Source organism: Labrus bergylta, chromosome 1 (genome assembly GCF_963930695.1).
Source record: "Labrus bergylta chromosome 1, fLabBer1.1, whole genome shotgun sequence".
Taxonomy (NCBI): Eukaryota; Metazoa; Chordata; class Actinopteri; order Labriformes; family Labridae; genus Labrus; species Labrus bergylta.
In genome coordinates, this window is record NC_089195.1 from 33,194,686 (window position 1) to 33,213,195 (window position 18,510).

The window sequence follows — 18,510 nt, forward strand, 5'->3', positions numbered from 1 at the left end:
ACATGCTGCTGGTGGTCTTCATCGCGTTGGCACATAAAGTTCCCTCCACTGTGACTTCTCCATTGAGTTAATATTCCTCTTCCTGCTGAGCTCTGTTCACTCTATTTGCTCTCTCTCTCTCTTGTGTTGCTGTGTGGCTCAGCACATTGAGAACAACAGCTCCAGGGTTAAGAGCTTTGATTTCTTTAAGAGGCATGCATTTAAAAAAAATAAAAAAAGTACACTTCTGTTGTTGTAAAGTTGCACAATTCTCTCAAAATAAAGAATAAATCCATGGTTTGTACTTACACCTCACGGCTGTGGTTTGCACCTCTGCACTTTTCAGAGCTGAGCTGTCAATCACACGGGGCTTTGTGCTGATGAAGTTCAGAGCGAGTAGCTGCAATCTTTGCCTGCTCAGACTGAACACTCGGTGTTTGTGCTGACGGGAAAGTTGATACTCAGCACTACTTGTTTTCCACTTGTTTCTCATTTCATGCTTTTGTCCTTGACAAAACAAAATAACCACAGCGATGCTAGAAAAACTGCACGCTCACAAACATCACAGGCTGATGTTAAACTGGTTTGATGTGTTTGCTTTAGTTTCTGTCTTAGTCTGCAAACAGGCATTTTCAACATAATCTACGTGCTGCGCATTCTGTCCATGCCATGCACGCAGGGGGCTGATAGCGCCCTCTCTAGTCAGTGCTCGTGTCTCCGCTGCACACTCTATCAGCCTATCTGAGGCTTGTGCCAGAAGCCCCACTCCACTCCACTCCACTCCACTCCGCTACAAGCCGAGTCCATTTTTGGCAGAGCTCGCTGCAAGCACGCGTCAAGCTGAACAGAGCAGATCAACCCAGACAGGAAGTCAGACGAGGGAACGCTTCAAGCATCTCTCTAAGAATAAACTCTCTAAGATTGTGTCAAAAAAAAAAAACTCTGTCTCAACTCTTTACTAGTAGGACGAGGAAGAAGGTGAGGATAATAGTAGCAGATATCCTCTCTTCTGCCTGCTTCAGCCTCTGACCTCAGGGAGGCGCTGTTGAGTCGCTCCGGCAACTAAAAATGTCTTTAAAAAATAAAAATAAAATACGATAAAGTTTGTGCTTTTTGAAAATGCCTGAAATTGCACAAATCTGTTGCCAATGCTGCCAACATATCCGTGCAATTCAGGTCACTCAATGATTGCAGCAAATCTTGGTTAGAAAAAAGACTGAAGATCTGAATATTTCTTTAAAGTTTTGGTACTTTTAAAATGATGGAGAGAGAGCTGCAGAGAACAGTCACATAGCAGCTTGAGGATGTTAGAATGTACAGAGTCCCTGTGATTGGCTAACTATGTGCCAGCTAACCCTGATTTGTTATTTGATTCAGACTGGATGAATTTGAATAATTAATCGTTAAAAAGGGGCGGGGCCTCACAGCAGAGATCAGACTTTTTTCCAGGGTTTATTTTTATGCTGTTTACGCCTTTTATTCTAGAGACGGGTCAGTGGATGAAGTCAGAAACAGGGAAGAGAGAGAGGGAAAGTGGAGAGCGACATGCAAGATTCAAACCCGGACCGGGACCTCTGTACATGGAGCGTGTGCACTAACCGCTAGGCTACCTGCAGCCCAGAGTGACATGCAATAGATCAAAATTTGATTTAACCTACATTCAACCTACATTCTAATGGAGTAATGTTGCTCACTATAACTTTAAACCTTCTACTTTTATCACCAGTAGAATCGATGCTGTTGATAGATGCATTTGACAACTTTTCCACATGAAACTGAAATGTTTTCATTCAAACTGAAATGTTTTCTCCTGAGTTAAAGATGGATGCTGAGGAGGCTCTGCTCGCCCTGCAGGCTGAAGTGCACTTTAGTATTTTCAGAGTGGATCTCGTCTCTCCTGGTCGTCTCCTCATCTAAACTGTGTTTCGTTTTGTGCGGCGTGCAGGTTCCTCGGCGTGCCCCCGGGCAGAGGCAGCTGCCCGCTGACCGGCCCGCTCCCCTTCGACCTCATCTACACGGACTACCACGGCATGCAGCAGATGAAGCAGCACATGGGGCTCTCGCTCAAGAAACACAAGTAAGACGGCTTTCATCGTGCTTCTCGTTTCTCACTGCAGGTTGTGTGATGCAATGTGTGTGTGTGTGTGTGTGTGTGTGTGTGTGTGTGTGTGTGTGTGTGTGTGTGTCAGCAATTTTCCATGCAGCTTGGTGGCTTTATTGGCCGTGTTTATGGTTGAATTAATGAGGTAATAAGGTGTCCATGTCTCTGTCCAGATGTCTGACTATAACTCATTCAGCTTGTTAAATCCACACATTATTTCTGTCAGACAAACACACTGCAGCCTCCTAATAACCATCCATCTCCATCACAGGGTATTAAATACAGAGTCATGAAATAAACAATTCACAATAAACCAGACTGGAGTCAAACAAGATACTGAGACCTTAAGAAACATGCTGAGCCACCACTAGGGGTGCAATGACTCATCGACAGTGTAAAATCCAGTGTACAAGTCGCACTTTTAATACTTATTTTGTCGACTTAAAAGTTGGCTGCGTCTTACACACCGGTATACATCACTGCATCCTGACAGGATTAAAAACCAATCCCCATTCATTGTGTATTGAAAGCTGTGCTGGGAAAGACAGCGACACAGACCAGGCTGGCTGTGCGACTTTTTTCACATGTTTTCTTCCTCTTGAGGTCATAATCATGAATTTACAGAAAACGGGGGGATATTGTTCCGTAAATAAACCTTGTGGAGTTCTCTTTTGATTGAAAGAGTCATATGTTAAAGTTAAAGAGTGACCAGCGGAGTCGACTTGGTCGGTGCTTCTCAACTTTCCCTGCAGGCTGAGAGCTCAACGACCGTACTGTAGCCAGTAGGAGAGCAAACTCCCGAAAGTGAAAACAGACAGAACTAAAAGAGCGACACCGCTGCTCAGAAACTGCATGCTGTTGACGTAACTGAACACAATATAAATCATCATGCAGGAAGACAGTTTCTACTTTTTTTCCTGTCTGAGAGACCTTCAAAAACAGGGTGCGTCTTATATTCCTGATTCTACGGTAATTAATTTTTGGATATCGTCTGACTTGGATGTGAGTCATCCCTCATCCTTACTCTTGAGAGTTGTAAGGGAATTAGCAACATAACATGATGGCAGCCGATGCAACACCACCGCGTCCTAAAGTCCGAGAGCTGACGAGTTCACATGAAGCACTAATTCACAATCAAAGAGGACGATGGAGATTCAACACAGACAGAAGACAAAAAGTGAGATGTTAAGAAAGACTTATTTTGTGTGGGACTAAAATGTGCTTCATGGCTTTTGGCATCGCTACAAAGATGGAACAACTATAAAAAGTAGGCCATGACAGGCATTCGTCTGAGGCAACAAAACAGGAATAAAAAACTTTTTAAAAAACTGCTGCACAGCCCTGCAGAGCACAGCAGCACATGCCCATTATAACTTAAGAGGTCTGCAATGATGTTGCCTCACAAACACATAAAACTGAAAGAGCATCTTGTGCTACTCGTCCTCTCCTAGCTCCTTAAAAGCAGCGTGCAGCCGCCCTCCCTCTGTCCCCTTCTCATCCTTCCTGGTCCTGTTAATTAGGCGTTTTTTTGTCGTGATGGAAGCAGTTGACATTTTGCTTTTCTTTGTGGTGTAAAAATGTGCAAAAAGGACATTAGTATCGAGGTGAAGGCGTGTTCAGGTAGGAGCCTAAATGAAAAGGAAACAGAGGAAAGAGTAAGAGGAGAGATGGCAACAAAGGAAGAGAGAACGCACACATTAAGAGGAGTGGGAGGAGTCTGTCGTCAGCCTGACATCACATATAAAGGGCCGCTCCATGTATTTTTAAAATCAATTATTAGAGAGAGAGGATCTCATTTGTGAGGCTCTGGGGACCTTTTTTTTTCCAGAACACAACCTGTTTTATTTCTCTCTCTCTTTGTTCCTCACCGTCCTCTCTCTCTCTCTCTCTCTCACACATCCACAAAATCCCACAATTCATCCAGACAAGATGCCAGTCAGCCTGCAGTCTGCGCCTAATTGCCTGCTGAGGTCAGCGGTCCTCTGCCTCTTCTACATTACGGCGTGGAGTCTTGATATCTGCTTCCGCTAACACGATGTGACTTTCAGTGTTTGTAAGCGGCGCGTCTTTTTGTTCTCACTGAGGCTGGCGGTGAAGGGATTATCTGGAATGTTTCAGCAGGAACATCTATCTTCATTTTTAACACTGCAGGATTCAATTTAGTGATTTCAAACATGTGAAGAAAAATCTGTGTGGTCTAGTTCAGGCAGACAACTCGAGCTGCACAGATTTTATACTTACAGGCGTCATCTCCAATCGCACTCATCCTCCCAAGTGAGCGGACGATTTCATTGTCTTGCTGTCTTGTGACCAGTGTTGCACTTCAATCTGTCCATCATCGTGCATCCACCTGCAGACTCCGACTGGAGGTGGAAGATATGTCATCAACCCCCCCTTTAATTTCTACATTTAAGATAAGTGTCTCTGAGTGACGAGGTCAGAGCCTGGACACCAAACTCAAACTATGTTCAGCTGCTGCTAGTGTTGGAGTACTACAAATCAATCTTAGAGACCGGTCTTGAGACCACTTTTTGAAGGTCTCGTCTCGTAATTTGAAAGCATTTTTACTCGGCCTTGTCTCGGTCTCAGACTGGGCGGACTCCGAAAGTTTGAAATTTAGACCGGTCAAGACCACCACTGGCAGGGTATTTTTCCCCGTCAGTACTGTGATTAAAGGGAAATGGATTTTTCTTACATTCATTCATATTTAGATGTTCATCCCCTGGTTGCGTCCGCAATCTTCCCGGTGTTGCTGTCTAAGTGAGAGAGACCCCACCTGCACACAAGATGATGATTTTTCAGTGATAGTTATGGTCTTGGTCTTGGTCTTGTCTCGGTCTGGGAGCACTCTGGTCTCGGGTATGTCTTGGTCTCGGTTGGTCTGGTCTTATCTACAACACTAGCTGCTGCCATAAATATTTCAAAACATGCTCATGTGAATCTGAGCTTAATCTATCTTAAACTCACATAAATCAAAATCTCTTAAAGACCGATGGTCATTAGAGCCTTTTAATTTGACCACAAACACATCCACAACCCCCCTGAGGTTTTAGGAAAGGTCACTGACATACCTATCCACCGCTCTCTCTCTCTCTCTCTCCCTCTCTCTCTCTCTCATCCTCTCTCTCTGTCTCTCTCTCTGTCTCTCTCTCTTCTCTCGGTCTCTCTCTCTCTCTCTTCTCTCTCTCTCTGTCCTCTCTCTCTCCTCTCTCTCTCCTCTCTCATCCTGTCTCTCTCTGTCTCCTATCTCTCTCTCTCTGTCTCTCTCTGTCTCTCTCTCTCTCTCTCTGTCTCTCTCTGTCTCTCTCTCTCTGTCTCTCTCTTTCCTTCTCTCTCTCTGTCTCTCTCTGTCCTCTCTCTCTCTCTCTCTGTCTCTCTCTGTCTCTCTCTGTCTCTCTCTCGCTCTCTCTCTCGTCTCTCTCTCTTCTGTCTCTCTCTGTCTCTCCTCTCCTCGTCTCTCTCTCTCTCTGTCTCTCTCTGTCTCTGTCTCCTCTTCTCCTCCCTCTCTCTCTCTCCCTCATCTCTGTCTCTCTCCTGACTCTCTCACTCCTCTCTCTCCTCTCTCTGTCTTCTCTCCTCTCTCTCATCTCTCTCTGTCTCTCTGTCTCTCTCTCTCTCTCTCCTCTCGTCTCTCTCTCCTCTCTCGTCTCTCTCTCCTCTCTCTCTCTCTCTCTCTCTTCTCTCTCATCCTCTCTCCTCCTCCCTCACCTCTCTCCTCTCTCTCTCTCTCTTCCCTCTCTCTCCTCTCTCTCTCCCTCCTCAGGTTAGACCAGTCTAGTCGAGTGCTGTGCGCTGAAAGGCATCATTAATCAAGTGCTCTGAGCTTTGGGGCCCTTCAGCTCCCTTTAATTACTTTTGCTTTATGTTCCCACAGACATCCACATTCATTTATTATGCCTGGACAAGAGTGTGTGTGTCCGTGTGTTGATGTGTCCGTGTGTGTTTGTGTGTGTACATATGCACAGTAAGTGTGTATGTGTACATGTGAGGGTGTATCAGTCCCCTGAAGATGCTGAGAGCCAATAGGAAACAGTCTTAAATCACGCCCACTCGTCTGCTAATTGGACACATTGATTTCCTCTGCATGCTGAGTGTACTGCTCCGATCGAGGAGAAGGTTAGAAAAAACAAATATTAAAACCCCCTCTATCACAGGATTCTTAACTCCGGGTACCTCTTTGTCTTTTGGTAATTACCCCCCATCGTCAGTGTTTGGTGCGCCACATTCTCGCTGGATAAGGACGGTCTGTCATGTTCTCAAAGTGATTGACATCTCTGACTGAAAACATTTCGAGGCGCTGTTACAACTTTAGGTCATACAAAGTTTCTAAGCTGCCACGCACTAACTACCCGCCTCGCTCTTTCTGATCTATTTCCATTTTCGGAGATATCGATTGGAATATGTCTGCGCAAGTGATTTAGTGGTTGCCTAGCAACAGTGAATAAAGCACTGTCCTCTGTATACATACTGTTAGGACTATAGAGGCGTTTGATTTGAGCTGGGTGCAGTGGGATTCTAGAGTCTGTTGGGGCCCTAGCAAAAGTAACAATTGGGGGTCGCCAACCCGCGCCCTCCATCCAAGGTTCAACAGGGCGTGTGTGCTGTCACAGGGAGGCCACCTTGGGGGGGTTTCCTACTGTCGTTAATAAAGGTGCTCATTTTCGGCCACTGCTTTTTTGGCCCCCTACTGGTCTGGGGCCCCAAGCAGTTGCCTGCCTTGCCTGTTGACGAGCAGCGTCTCTGCCCGGGTGTAGCATTAAGCCAGAGCATCTGCTTCAGTTCTGCATAGGATACATGATAGATGAAAGTATTTTATGCATCACTGCACTTTGGAACAAAAGCAGTCTCTGAGGTAAAGATACGCAACATAACACATGAAATAGTAAAAGCTACCTCCAGCTTACATGAGGGACGTCTCAGGTTTTAGTTTGCAAGAAACGTAAACAAGTGTCTGAACAAAATGTAATAAAATCTAAAGCTTGAGGGTCGCACCAGCTGTTACAACAATAACATTCAAGTCGACCCGTCCATTTTAAGACTGACATATGGTGAGACATTGCTGGATGCCCCGACTAAACCTGGGTTTCAAAGTTTCAGATCATGAGGTAAACGTATGTTGGGGCGCTCAGTTCCCCGATATGAAAACAAGAATTTCACCAGACGGCTTCAAGCCTCTACATAACCTGTTGAAACCTCTTACATAGACTCTCTTCTCCCAGCACCAGAAGGCTTCCAGAGAGCTGGCCAATCAGAGGAAAGTGGGCATGTGGGGGAAGGAGGACATTAAAGAGACAGCAGCTGAAACATGGATTTTACTAAGATAAATAAGGAGGGTTTTTTTGGCTGCAAATCATGCAAAGCTGCTCTATAGGTTTCCCAAACTGACAACATGAAAGGTGAAAATGAGAATAGTAAGGGATCTTTAACACGAGTGCTGAGCTGCAACAATAGTGTGAACGCTAATTATCCTGCTAATTTCACTGAACTGCTGTTTAACACATCCTCTCCCCACCACATGTGGAGGCTCGTAAGTAATGATCGAGCGGCATTACTTATAAGTCTGTATTTTATTTTTAGGAAAAAGCTCCTGACTCTTTAAGATCAGTAACTCATTCAGATCCCTGATTCTTCAAACTCTGACTTATATAATATTTCAAAACTCTCTTCAGACCTCTTCAAAGCGTCCTCTCTCTTATACTTAGAAAGAACGGATGAGGCCTGATGTTAATGAAACGATCTGTGTCTTAAAATATTTCATTATAAAAGTGTCATATCTACTGAATTGTGAAATGTCTATGCAGTAGTTGCAAGAAGTGAAAAATAAAGATCCATCTTATGAAATGAAGCTGGTATAGAAACAGACGAGCGGATATGGACAGTGTTCGAGCCCTGCAGAAAGAAAGTCGACCTCGGTCTGCCCTCCGACAGACGGAGAGAATGTCTGGGTTTGAAAGGATTCATAACCAATCCTGATCCAAATCCTCCTCCGACAAGTCTTAAGGGAAACGTCCTTGGTGAAGTACACGATCAGCTCATTTCTATGCATCGACAGTCCACAGCACATTTAAAATCTGTTTGGCTGCTTTCTTATAATTCAAGTGAACGGCCAACCTTTGTAACCTGACACCTCTCACTTCTCTCTAGACTCGACTACTGCAACAGTCTTATCCACGGTTCATCACCCAGAACACTCAAGAAAATACAATTTATATATCCAATATATTTTCACGCACTCCTGTACCCGTGACCACATCACCCCGAGTCCTTCATGACCTCCACTGACTCCCCGTCCCCCAGTGTATCCACTTCAAAACTACTTAAATTATTACCTATAAAGCCCCCCATAACCTGGCTCCTCCCCCTCTACCCTGTCTGAGCTCCTCCCAACTGCGCTCTTAAGTCTACTGACGCAAACCTCCTCTAAAAGTCTAATGCATCATTATTAGTATTATTAACACTACGCATGGAAAGGAGCCAGTTGAGGTGGTTTGGGCATCTGGTTAGGATGCCTCCTGGTCGTCTCCCTTTGGAGGTTTTTCCGGGTACGCCCAACTGGGGGGAACACCCCAGGGTAGACCCAGAGCTCGCTGGGAACACCTCAGAATCCCCCAGGAGGAGCTGGAACACGTGGCTGGGGAGAGGGAAGTCTGGGGTGAGTTACTGCGCCTGCTGCCACCGAGATAAGAAGAAAATGGATGGATGGATTACTGCAGTGCTGCGGACAGCTGAAACTGTTCTTTATGCGTTACATTAACACCCACTGGACTTTCAATGTATTTTCTTTACATGCACTCTGTGAGTAGGTTACATACACTGTGTTATTTAAGTTGTTGCTAGTTCTGCTTTCTTTCCTTGTTAACTGTTTAGCACCAATACACCAAGTCAAATTCCTTCTATGTGTAAATGTACTTGGCAATAAAACCCGATTCTGATTCTGATACACATCGGCTCAGCCCAAATTCACAAAAAAAAAGTCTGAGTGAAGTCAAGATGTTTGCCTAAAGTCTGGTACAGAAACGATGCCAACAAATGTTTGTATGTGAGTGAGACATTGTGCGAAAGTTTACCTTTAAGTTGTTGACTCTCCTGCACACCTGTCTCATGAAATGGATGTGGGAAGGTTTTTTTTTTTCTATTTTTAAGTCCGGGTGAAAACTCAGCACTTCGTTCACACATGCAGCTCCTCCCCAAAAGGTCGGGGAAATCGTAAGGAGTTTTGTGCATGTGTGAAAACACCGTTAGACTTAAATAACCAGCAGAGTTTTAAAAAGTATATTCTCTCGAGAAGTGTCTGAGGCACTGTGATCGATGTCTGCAGCTGTAACGGATGTGGTCAGGGGAGTGAAGAAAACCAGACTTTGACTGTTTTCCAGTTTTTATTTTCTCCTGCAGAAGACAAAAGAACATTCAGTGTGCCTTCTGGACATTCGTTTTCTGCACCTCTGCTCCCTCAGCAATGCAAAACAGCACTGTGTGAGCTCATAACACATTTATATGACATAAAAATATATTACAATCATCATTTAAATATTTTAACTATATGTAAATATTTATAACCAAGAGCTGCTACAAATGGCTGAAAAACTTCGGTTTTACAGTGTATATTAACAATAAATCTCATTAAAAAAACATGAGAAACAGTTACCAAATGGTAAAACAGTGACACCTAGTGGACAAAATAAACGACAACATGCGGCTGTAAAACAAAACAGAAAGTATGAAAATACAAAGAAAAACATTCCAGCAGAAGACAAAAGAACATTCAATGTGCCTTCTGGACATTTGTTTTCTGCACCTCTGCTCCTACACATGCAAAATAAATATCATTTTAACTGAGAATATCTGCGGCACGTCAATCACGTGACACAGGCGCTGTAGGATATTACACAATTCGCGCCAAAACCGCTACATTAAAACAGTCTCCAAAGTGATATAAAACTCTCAAAACCTAAACAAAATGACTGATTAACATCGTATTACTATCAGTTTATAAAATAAACTGAACATTACAACTTAAATCACTTATTTTCCACAGTAAATAAGGTAATGATGCAGCAACGTAGGAGCTACGGTAACCCAGGAGGTACAGAAGCCGCAAAGTGCCAAAAAGGTCATTCTCAAAGGAAACATAAATTTGATAAAATAACAGTAAATATACATAACTCGTTAAGATAAAATTCACAAATACTTAACAGAAATAAATTATAAATGAAATCTCAAGTATAAATTGTAAACTATACTCAAAAATAAAGTGCATTTTAACTCCGTTACACAGCTACACTTTAAAAAGAGGCAGAAAGATTCCTCCTGAGTGCAGCATGGAGATAATATATTCTACAGGTAACGCATGGAAACAAAAACATCTTTAGACTGAAGCAGAAAGTGTCTGTTGTCGTCCTGCATCACCCGGGTTCTCCTTATTCCCCCGTAGCTAAGGCTGAACGTGTGGGTGACAACACACCACCCTGCCATATTCCCCTCACCCCGAGGACTGTTGAGCCTGGCTGAGCAGCCGTTTAACCCAGATTAGCCCCGTACTCTGATCCCCCCATAGATATTCAGCTCAGCTACTCCTCTGCTTATCCCCTCTTCTGTTCCACTCCTTCTTTTCCTCGCCTTCCTTTGGGACCTCTTATCTGCAGGCAGGAACATTTTCCTGGTTTTCAGAGCTGGCGATATGTGATAGCACAGGTTGGAGAGAGAGAGGGAGAGGGAGGGAGGAGGGCGAGAGAGGGCAGAGACAAGTGAAACTAACATCTGTTATTAATAATTCATCGTCAGCTTTCTGTGACCCTCTGTGAGAATCTCATTCTTGGCGCTTCAAAACAAGTGTGCACAGATAAGCACAGTTTTATTTTGTTGCGTGTGTGTGTGTGTGTGTGTGTGTGTGTGTGTGTGTGTGTGTGTGTGTGTGTGTGTGTGTGTGTGTGTGTGTGTGTGTGTGTGTGTGTGTGTGTGTGTGTGTGTGTGTGTGTGTGTGTGTTCCTCTGTCTCTCAGATAAGCCCTTTTTTATAAGCTCCTTTTCAGAGATGTATCACTGCAGATATTGAGGGAAATATCTGAGATGTGTCAAACAAACTTGGGCTGTGACCTTGTCTCAAGCATGGCGGGAATAACCTCAGAGAGATATTTATTTATTCAGACTTTCACCAAAGTGTTTGCAGCTGCACCGCTCACCCACTTTAAGACTGACGATACATTAGTGGAGGATTTGTACACACACTTTTAGTGTAAGAAAATTCCTTCAATTTCAAAAACATGACATCTCATCCTCCTGCTACAGCACAGGGATGTTTAAAAAATATGTTTAAAGCTCGTCAGGAAGAGAGTGCAGGTCGTTTTTCTTTTTTTTCTCTGAACTCGCCATTTGCACCGATGTTCAACAAATACAAACAGGAAGAGATCCATCATGGGACCGACAGGGGAAACCAATTTGTCCACGGTGAGCGGCTCCAATAGACCATAAGACAGAATAACAAGCAGACATGTTGTATTTGACAAAGGAGTTAACCTGTGTGGTCAGAAGAGCGGCGAGGGACGGCGGTGGCAGCTTCTGTAGCTCACTTATGCTATGCTACCTTTACTGTGGAGGTTGAGCTTTACAATGTGTTCTGTGAGGAGGAAACTACTAAGATATCCTTACATCATATTTAATTATCACTTTTAGACGTTATTTTGTCTTTTTTTAAGATTTATTTTGGGGCTTTTTATACCTTTATTTAGAGACTAGACGGTGGAGATTGAGCCAAAGGCTAACGGTGCCCCGTTATTTAAAGGTCACATACTCTGCTAAATCCTCTTCCCCATGTTTCTCTGACTCTAATATGTGTCCCTAGTCTGTCTACAAACCCCCCAATGATGAGAAAAGTCCATCCTCTGCATCTTTTGCCTGCTCCACTTTTCAGAAAATGTGTGCTCAAACAGGCCGTTTGGAGATTTTCCCTTCATGACATCACAAAGGGCAGTAACCCCTCCCCCAGGTGGGTGACACTTCCACAGCTAGGTGTTTGTTCTGCCCTCTGAGTCTGCCTTCTCACCGTAAACAACAGGACATGGAGCGAGAAAGTCCAAGCCACCCAAGCCCTTCCAGAGAGGGGGTGTGGTCAGACACAGCTCATTTACATATTAAAAGGTACAGACACAGAAACAGCCTGTTCTGAGCAGGGCTGAAATAGAGGGGTTTATAGACATGATCAAATACAGGATCAGAGTGGATTTAGAACAAGAAACTTCACACACATGTTCTGAGGAGCTCTGAGACTTATTTAAACTGGTTGAAGAGGAGGAGGATATGTCACTTTAAAACCCGGCCCAGCTCCAGCTCTCAGCTAGTCAGGGTGAGTCAGCATTTCCAGCAGGGAGACCGCCGTCGATGGAACAATAGAGCCCCCTGCAGTAACAGATCATGGACATCAATCAGAAAGATGACTTGTAGAAATAGATGATGTGTACAGATACAAGGCCAGTGTGACATTTTTTTGGTGAAAAATGTTGACGCACCATCTCACTGTTTTCCTTTTCACTCTTAAGACACACACATGCTGAAACAAACGTACACACAGAAACACAGTTATCTACCAGGAGAGAGTGGACGTGGACTCTGACACCTTTAGCTCGTGCTAATCCCCCTGAGCTCACAGACTGTCCAGACTGAACACACTCACAGTTACAGAGGAGGAGGTATAGTGAGTTTCATCAGTGCGTGTGTGTGTGTGTGTGTGTGTGTGTGTGTGTGTGTGTGTGTGTGTGTGTGTGTGTGTGTGTGTGTGTGTGTGTGTGTGTGTGTGTGTGTGTGTGTGTGTGTGTGTGTGTGTGTGTGTGTGTGTGTGTGTGGCTAAAGTAGAGCTTATCATGTGTGTCTATATGATTGTATTATTTGTGCTGATGCACAGCGTCGGTGCTTTAGAGCAGTTCAACCTTTTGTATTATTGTCATTTTCATGTCAAAGCTCCCACTCTGCAGTTGGCAACTTAATTGCTGGTTGCTGTTCTTTGTGTTTCTCTCTACATCTATGTCTTTTATTTTACTTTTGACAAACCTCCAGATACAGTATGTACCATCGTGTGCTTTTAGTGGTTTTCTGTCATTAATTCTCTGAAAATAAGTTTTTTCAAACTTTGGATCTTCAGACAAACTTGTGCTGCTCCTTTCTTTTTCTTTGTGCTCTGCATGGGTCTGTAAACCTTTCTGTGTTCTAACCTCTCTCCATTTTTCAAAAGCATCTCCAATATTGATCCTAGTTTGAGCACGTTTCTGCTCGTGGAGCTTATTAGAAACATGCAGAGGCTTTTTAGGTCGGGTACAATCACTTCTATCTGAACCACTTCTCTTGACCACTTCCATCGCTGCAACACCTGTTGACCTGATAACTGCTCTCATATCTGACAAACCGAGGGGCGTCCAAAACGGCCGTGTGGGCGTGCCTACCTTCTCTGGTCCAAACAAATCCAGAGCATTCAGGAGCAGAATCTAAAGTTAGAAGGAGGACATACTGGCTGCTGAATTGTTGTCAGAGAAGCCAGCACTTCAACATAGCATGTTTCCTTAATGTCTGATCAGATAGTAAGATACCTTCATTCAGTGGATATCTTACAGACTGCTCCTTTAAACAAAGTAGAGCCTGCTGTGTCTACAACAACTTTTTTTGTTGATTTGTTGTTTTTGCGCTGGCAGAGCTCACAACTTCACTTTCAGAGCCTTTCTCACCGGCGTTTACTGTCAGCCAGGCGCCAGTACAAACACGTTAAATGTGTTTTTAGATTATATGATAGTCAGCACTTCCATTTTTAAATAAATAAAACATTCATCCTAAACATTCCTGGGCTGTTTTCTGTTATAAACACATTTTCATATTTATGTACATTAAACAAAGTGCAGTACCTTTTTCTTAAATTCTTTGTAACTTGCCTTCACAGGTGTCACATCCGAGTGATCGACACGTTCGGGACGGAGCCAGCCTACAATCACGAGGAGTACGCGACGCTGCACGGCTACCGGACCAACTGGGGCTACTGGAACCTGAACGCCAGGCAGTACATGACCATGTTCCGTAAGAGCACACAACATCTATCCTCTTACTTTGAAAAGATCACTTTAATACGTCCTTCCTGTTTGTACCACACAAACGCAGAGAGCTTTTTTTTATCTGTTGAAACAAACGGTTCAAAAAGTGAATGACTAGTTCAGGACATTTTCCTCCAAAACACATAATTTTAACGCCTTAAAGCGACCTTTACCCTTAAATAAATCATGTTTCCGTCTCAACATTTAAAACAAAGTAGTGCTTCTGACAGTCCCCCCCATGTGATGGATGGATAAAGACGCTCAGACTTGATTTCCCAGTCAGTGATCTCTGCGTTCAGTCAGAATAATAACAGCTGATTTAGCGTTGTGATGGTATTGATTTGTACTTTTTTATTTAAAAATAGGATGCACAAACATTCCTCTAACTTTCATTTCATCACATCCTGTCAACCATCTGAAGGTTTATAAACTTTTAAAGATCTTCACTGTCACACACACACACTCTCTCGGATCTGTCATCAGTTTTGAAATGATTTTAAAGAAAATGACTCCAACTCAATGTCTTCACTTTCTCTGACAGGTGTGGCTGCCTGTCGACATTAATTCAGAGTAATGTGTCTTAATGCGGCTATTTTCAGCGCCGCCGCCGCAGCTTCTAACATCCCTCCGAGCTCAAACTCGTTTCTTTTGCTTTTCTTGCCTCCGTTTCATGCTACACACAATGTGATCGTCGTTGTGTTCCTCCTGACTGAAACACTGACTGCTTATCTCTCCTCTGCTCTCACTCTCGCTCCTCCACACTGTTCATGCCCTCTCAGCTGCAGTTGGCACTCAGCAGCGGGATCATTAGAACGTCAATATGCGCTGCTGTGGATGCCAACATTTCACATCGTCCTCAGCTATTATGACTGATTCAACCTTTACAAATTGCTTCATACTTGTCAGAGAGCAGCGGGAGCCATCATTTATCACTTGGGTTCAATATATGGGGGAACGCTTGCTGCAGGAAATACAAATTGGCATGACCTGTGAGGATGCTCTAAAATCAAGAGCACAGGTTTTAAAAAATGTAAACTTTCAGGAAACATTAGTCGGACTGTCTGACAGCAGCTGTCTGTCTGCATGCAGGGATTCTCTTTTCCTCTCTGACTCTTACTAACAAAGACTTTTCCTCTCTCTCTCTCTCTCTCTCTCTCTCTCTCTCTCTCTCTCTCTCTCTCTTTCCTACCTCTCCTTGTAACTTACTAACGACTCACAAACGCACACGTTCAGCGCACACGCCGGACAACTCGTTCATGGGCTTCGTTTCGGAGGAGCTGAACGACACGGAGAAGAGGAGCATCCAGCAGGACAAAGTCAACAACATGGCCGTGGTGTACGGGAAAGAGGCGAGCATGTGGAAGGTACGCACCACACATTACTGATGACACGTTTCCTTCTGACGGCTTCTTTAAACAAAACAAGGCTCAAAAACAATGAAGACCAGAGTAGACGTGAAGAACCCTGTGATGACCGGAGTCTCTCCCACCTGGCTCCTCCTCCTCCTCCTCCTCTCTCCCCCTCTTCTTCCTCCTCCTCCTCCTCTTCTTCCTCCTCCTCCTCCTCTCTCTCCTCCTCCTCCTCTTCTTCCTCCTCCTCCTCCTCCTCCTCCTCCTCTTCTTCCTCCTCCTCCTCCTCTCTCTCCTCCTCCTCCTCTTTCCCCCTCTTCTTCCTCCTCTTCTTCCTCCTCTTCTTCCTCCTCCTCTTCCTCATTCCCCTTCTTCCTCCTCCTCCTCCTCCTCTCTCTCTCCCTCCTCCTCCTCCTCTTCCTCCTCCTCTCCCTCATTCCCCCTCTTCTTCCTCCTCCTCCTCTCTCTCCCCCTCCTCCTCCTCCTCTTCCTCCTCCTCTCCCTCATTCCCCCTCTTCTCTCTCCCCCTCCCCCTCCCCCTCCTCCTCCTCTTCTCTCTCCTCTTCCTCCTCTCTCCTCCTCCTCCTCTCTCCTCCTCTCTCTCCCCCTCCTCCTCCTCTCTCCTCTTCCTCCTCTCTCCTCCTCCTCCTCCTCTCTCTCCCCCTCCCCCTCCCCCTCCTCCTCCTCCTCTCTCCTCTTCCTCCTCTCTCCTCCTCCTCCTCCTCTCTCCTCTTCCTCCTCTCTCTCCTCTTCCTCCTCCTCTCCCTCATTCCCCCTCTTCTTCCTCCTCCTCCTCTCGCTCCTCCTCTTCCTCCTCCTCTTCCTCTTCCTCCTCCTCCTCCTCTCTCCTCCACCTCCTCTTCCTCTTCCTCCTCCTCCTCTCTCCCCCTCTTCTTCCTCCTCCTCCTCTCTCTCCTCCTCCTCCTCCTCCTCTCTCTTCCTCTTCCTCCTCCTCCTCCTCTCTCTCCCCCTCCCCCTCCTCCTCTCTCCTCCTCCTCTCTCTCCCCCTCCCCCTCCTCCTCCTCCTCCTCTTCTCTCTCCTCCTCCTCCTCCTCTCTCCTCCTCCTCCTCCTCTCTCCTCCTCCTCCTCCTCTCTCTCCCCCTCCCCCTCCCCCTCCTCCTCCTCCTCTCTCCTCTTCCTCCTCCTCCTCCTCTCTCCTCCTCCTCCTCTCTCCTCCTCCTCCTCTCTCCTCTTCCTCCTCCTCCTCTCTCCTCCTCCTCCTCTCTCCTCTTCCTCCTCCTCCTCCTCTCTCTCTCCTCCTCCTCTCTCTCCCCCTCCCCCTCCTCCTCCTCCTCCTCCTCCTCCTCTTCCTCCTCCTCCTCCTCCTCCCTGAGCTCAGATTGCTCTCAGGTGTTTATCAGGCAGATGGAGGAGATAAAAACAAGGTCTGCTCTTAACAGTCCTGGAAGGCATTAACGTAGATACAGTAACAGTCAGATGGATACAAACATAACCTTGTGTGCTTACATCTGTTTTCATGCACACATCCATGTTTGTGTACAGTGAGACCCGTGATGCATGGACGCACAGCTTGTTTAGAGCCTGCAGGCACAAACATGTTCAACATCCTGCGAACATAAACACAACGAGGAAGCTTTAACTGCACAAAAAGATTCTTTTGCTTACTTCAGACTGCAGTCTTTTTTGTGTTTACACATGCCGACTCACACACACACACACACACACACACACACACACACACGCCCCCCCCTCAACAAAAGACTGCAGTGTTAACAGAAAAATCCAATGACAGCATTTTGCACACCCTGCTGTTTGCACCATTACTGCTCAGCTTCATGTGGCTCTATATACACAATTGTTCAGCTTTAATTTACAGGCAATTTTCCCCTCCAAAGCTGTCTGCTTGTTCCCCGCGCAAACTGCAGAGAGGGGCACAGTCGTGGCTCCATTGTTCAAATGATTATGAACACGCTGTTTGCTGCCATTACTTTTCACAGTCTGTCCGTACAATTCCCCGGATTTCAAATGAGGCAAGGACGGAGTACAGAACCTCCTAAGTTACACAAACCTGAGCAAAGGCAGAGAAACTTCAACACTATGACGTTACATCTTATGCTATCTGTCTCTTTCTTACTTTCTGTCTTCCTTCTTTTTGCACCAAATGCGGCTGGCTGCTCATTAGCTCCAGGTAAGAGCCTCTCTCACTTTCTTTCCCCCTCTTATTCCATGCATCGTCCGTCTCTCAGTTTATGCAAATGTGACTCTGAGCCATGTCTGCTAACACACGCAGCAGGAGTTTATTGCAACCGCAGCTATTGTCGGTTTTGGTATCCAGGAAAAGTGATTTATGAGAAGCTACTTGTCACACATTCACAAGCACACCCAAATGCAGCGCAGCATTCACACGGAGACCGCTATCACTCCTGAAGAGCTTGATGTATGACAGTGATTATCTTTTTATCCTCTCACTTCGTCAGGAGACACAAGGACGAGTCACGCTGCCAGAAATGTGATGGATCCCATTTTTTTGCTTTGTACCGAGATCATCCAGTTTGTGTTTACTGAAACTTTAGAGAGCGACGCTCGGCCGAGGCAGCGTGTGTCTCGAGTCAGGGGCTGCATCTGTCAGACGGCACACTTGAAGATCGATTACGTTACAGTCGCACGTTGAAGACTGTCCCATATGGAAGCCTCCTTCAATTAAGGCTTACTCTCCCTGGGCAACAGGGTTCCTTCCTTCATGACACAACAAATCCAAAGATTCATTGTGCGCCCAATCAAACGAAGTTACCGTATTTTCCGCACTATAAGGCGCACCGGATTATAAGGCGCACCTTCAATGAATGGCCTATTTTAGAACTGTTTTCATACATAGGGTGCACCGGATTATAAGGCGCATAGAATAGAAGATACTGCAGTCAAACGTTTGACTGGGGTTGCGTTATGCATCCACTAGATGGAGCTGTGCTAAAGGGAATGTCAACAAAACAGTCAGATAAAGTCAAACTTTATTAAGCGTTCTGACAACTCCGTTCACTCCCATGGTAACGTTGTT

At 45.2% G+C, this 18,510-nt stretch overlaps 1 protein-coding gene across 1 annotated transcript in view; it reads left to right on the forward strand.

The window, feature by feature from the left end:
* The window catches only part of LOC109998773 (alpha-1,6-mannosylglycoprotein 6-beta-N-acetylglucosaminyltransferase B), a 137,217-nt gene that overhangs the window by 104,281 nt on the left and 14,426 nt on the right, over positions 1-18,510 (forward strand). Inside the window, 3 exon segments of the mRNA XM_065959487.1 lie at positions 1,925-2,056; positions 13,997-14,130; positions 15,378-15,508. Coding sequence (XP_065815559.1) covers positions 1,925-2,056; positions 13,997-14,130; positions 15,378-15,508 — 397 coding nt within the window.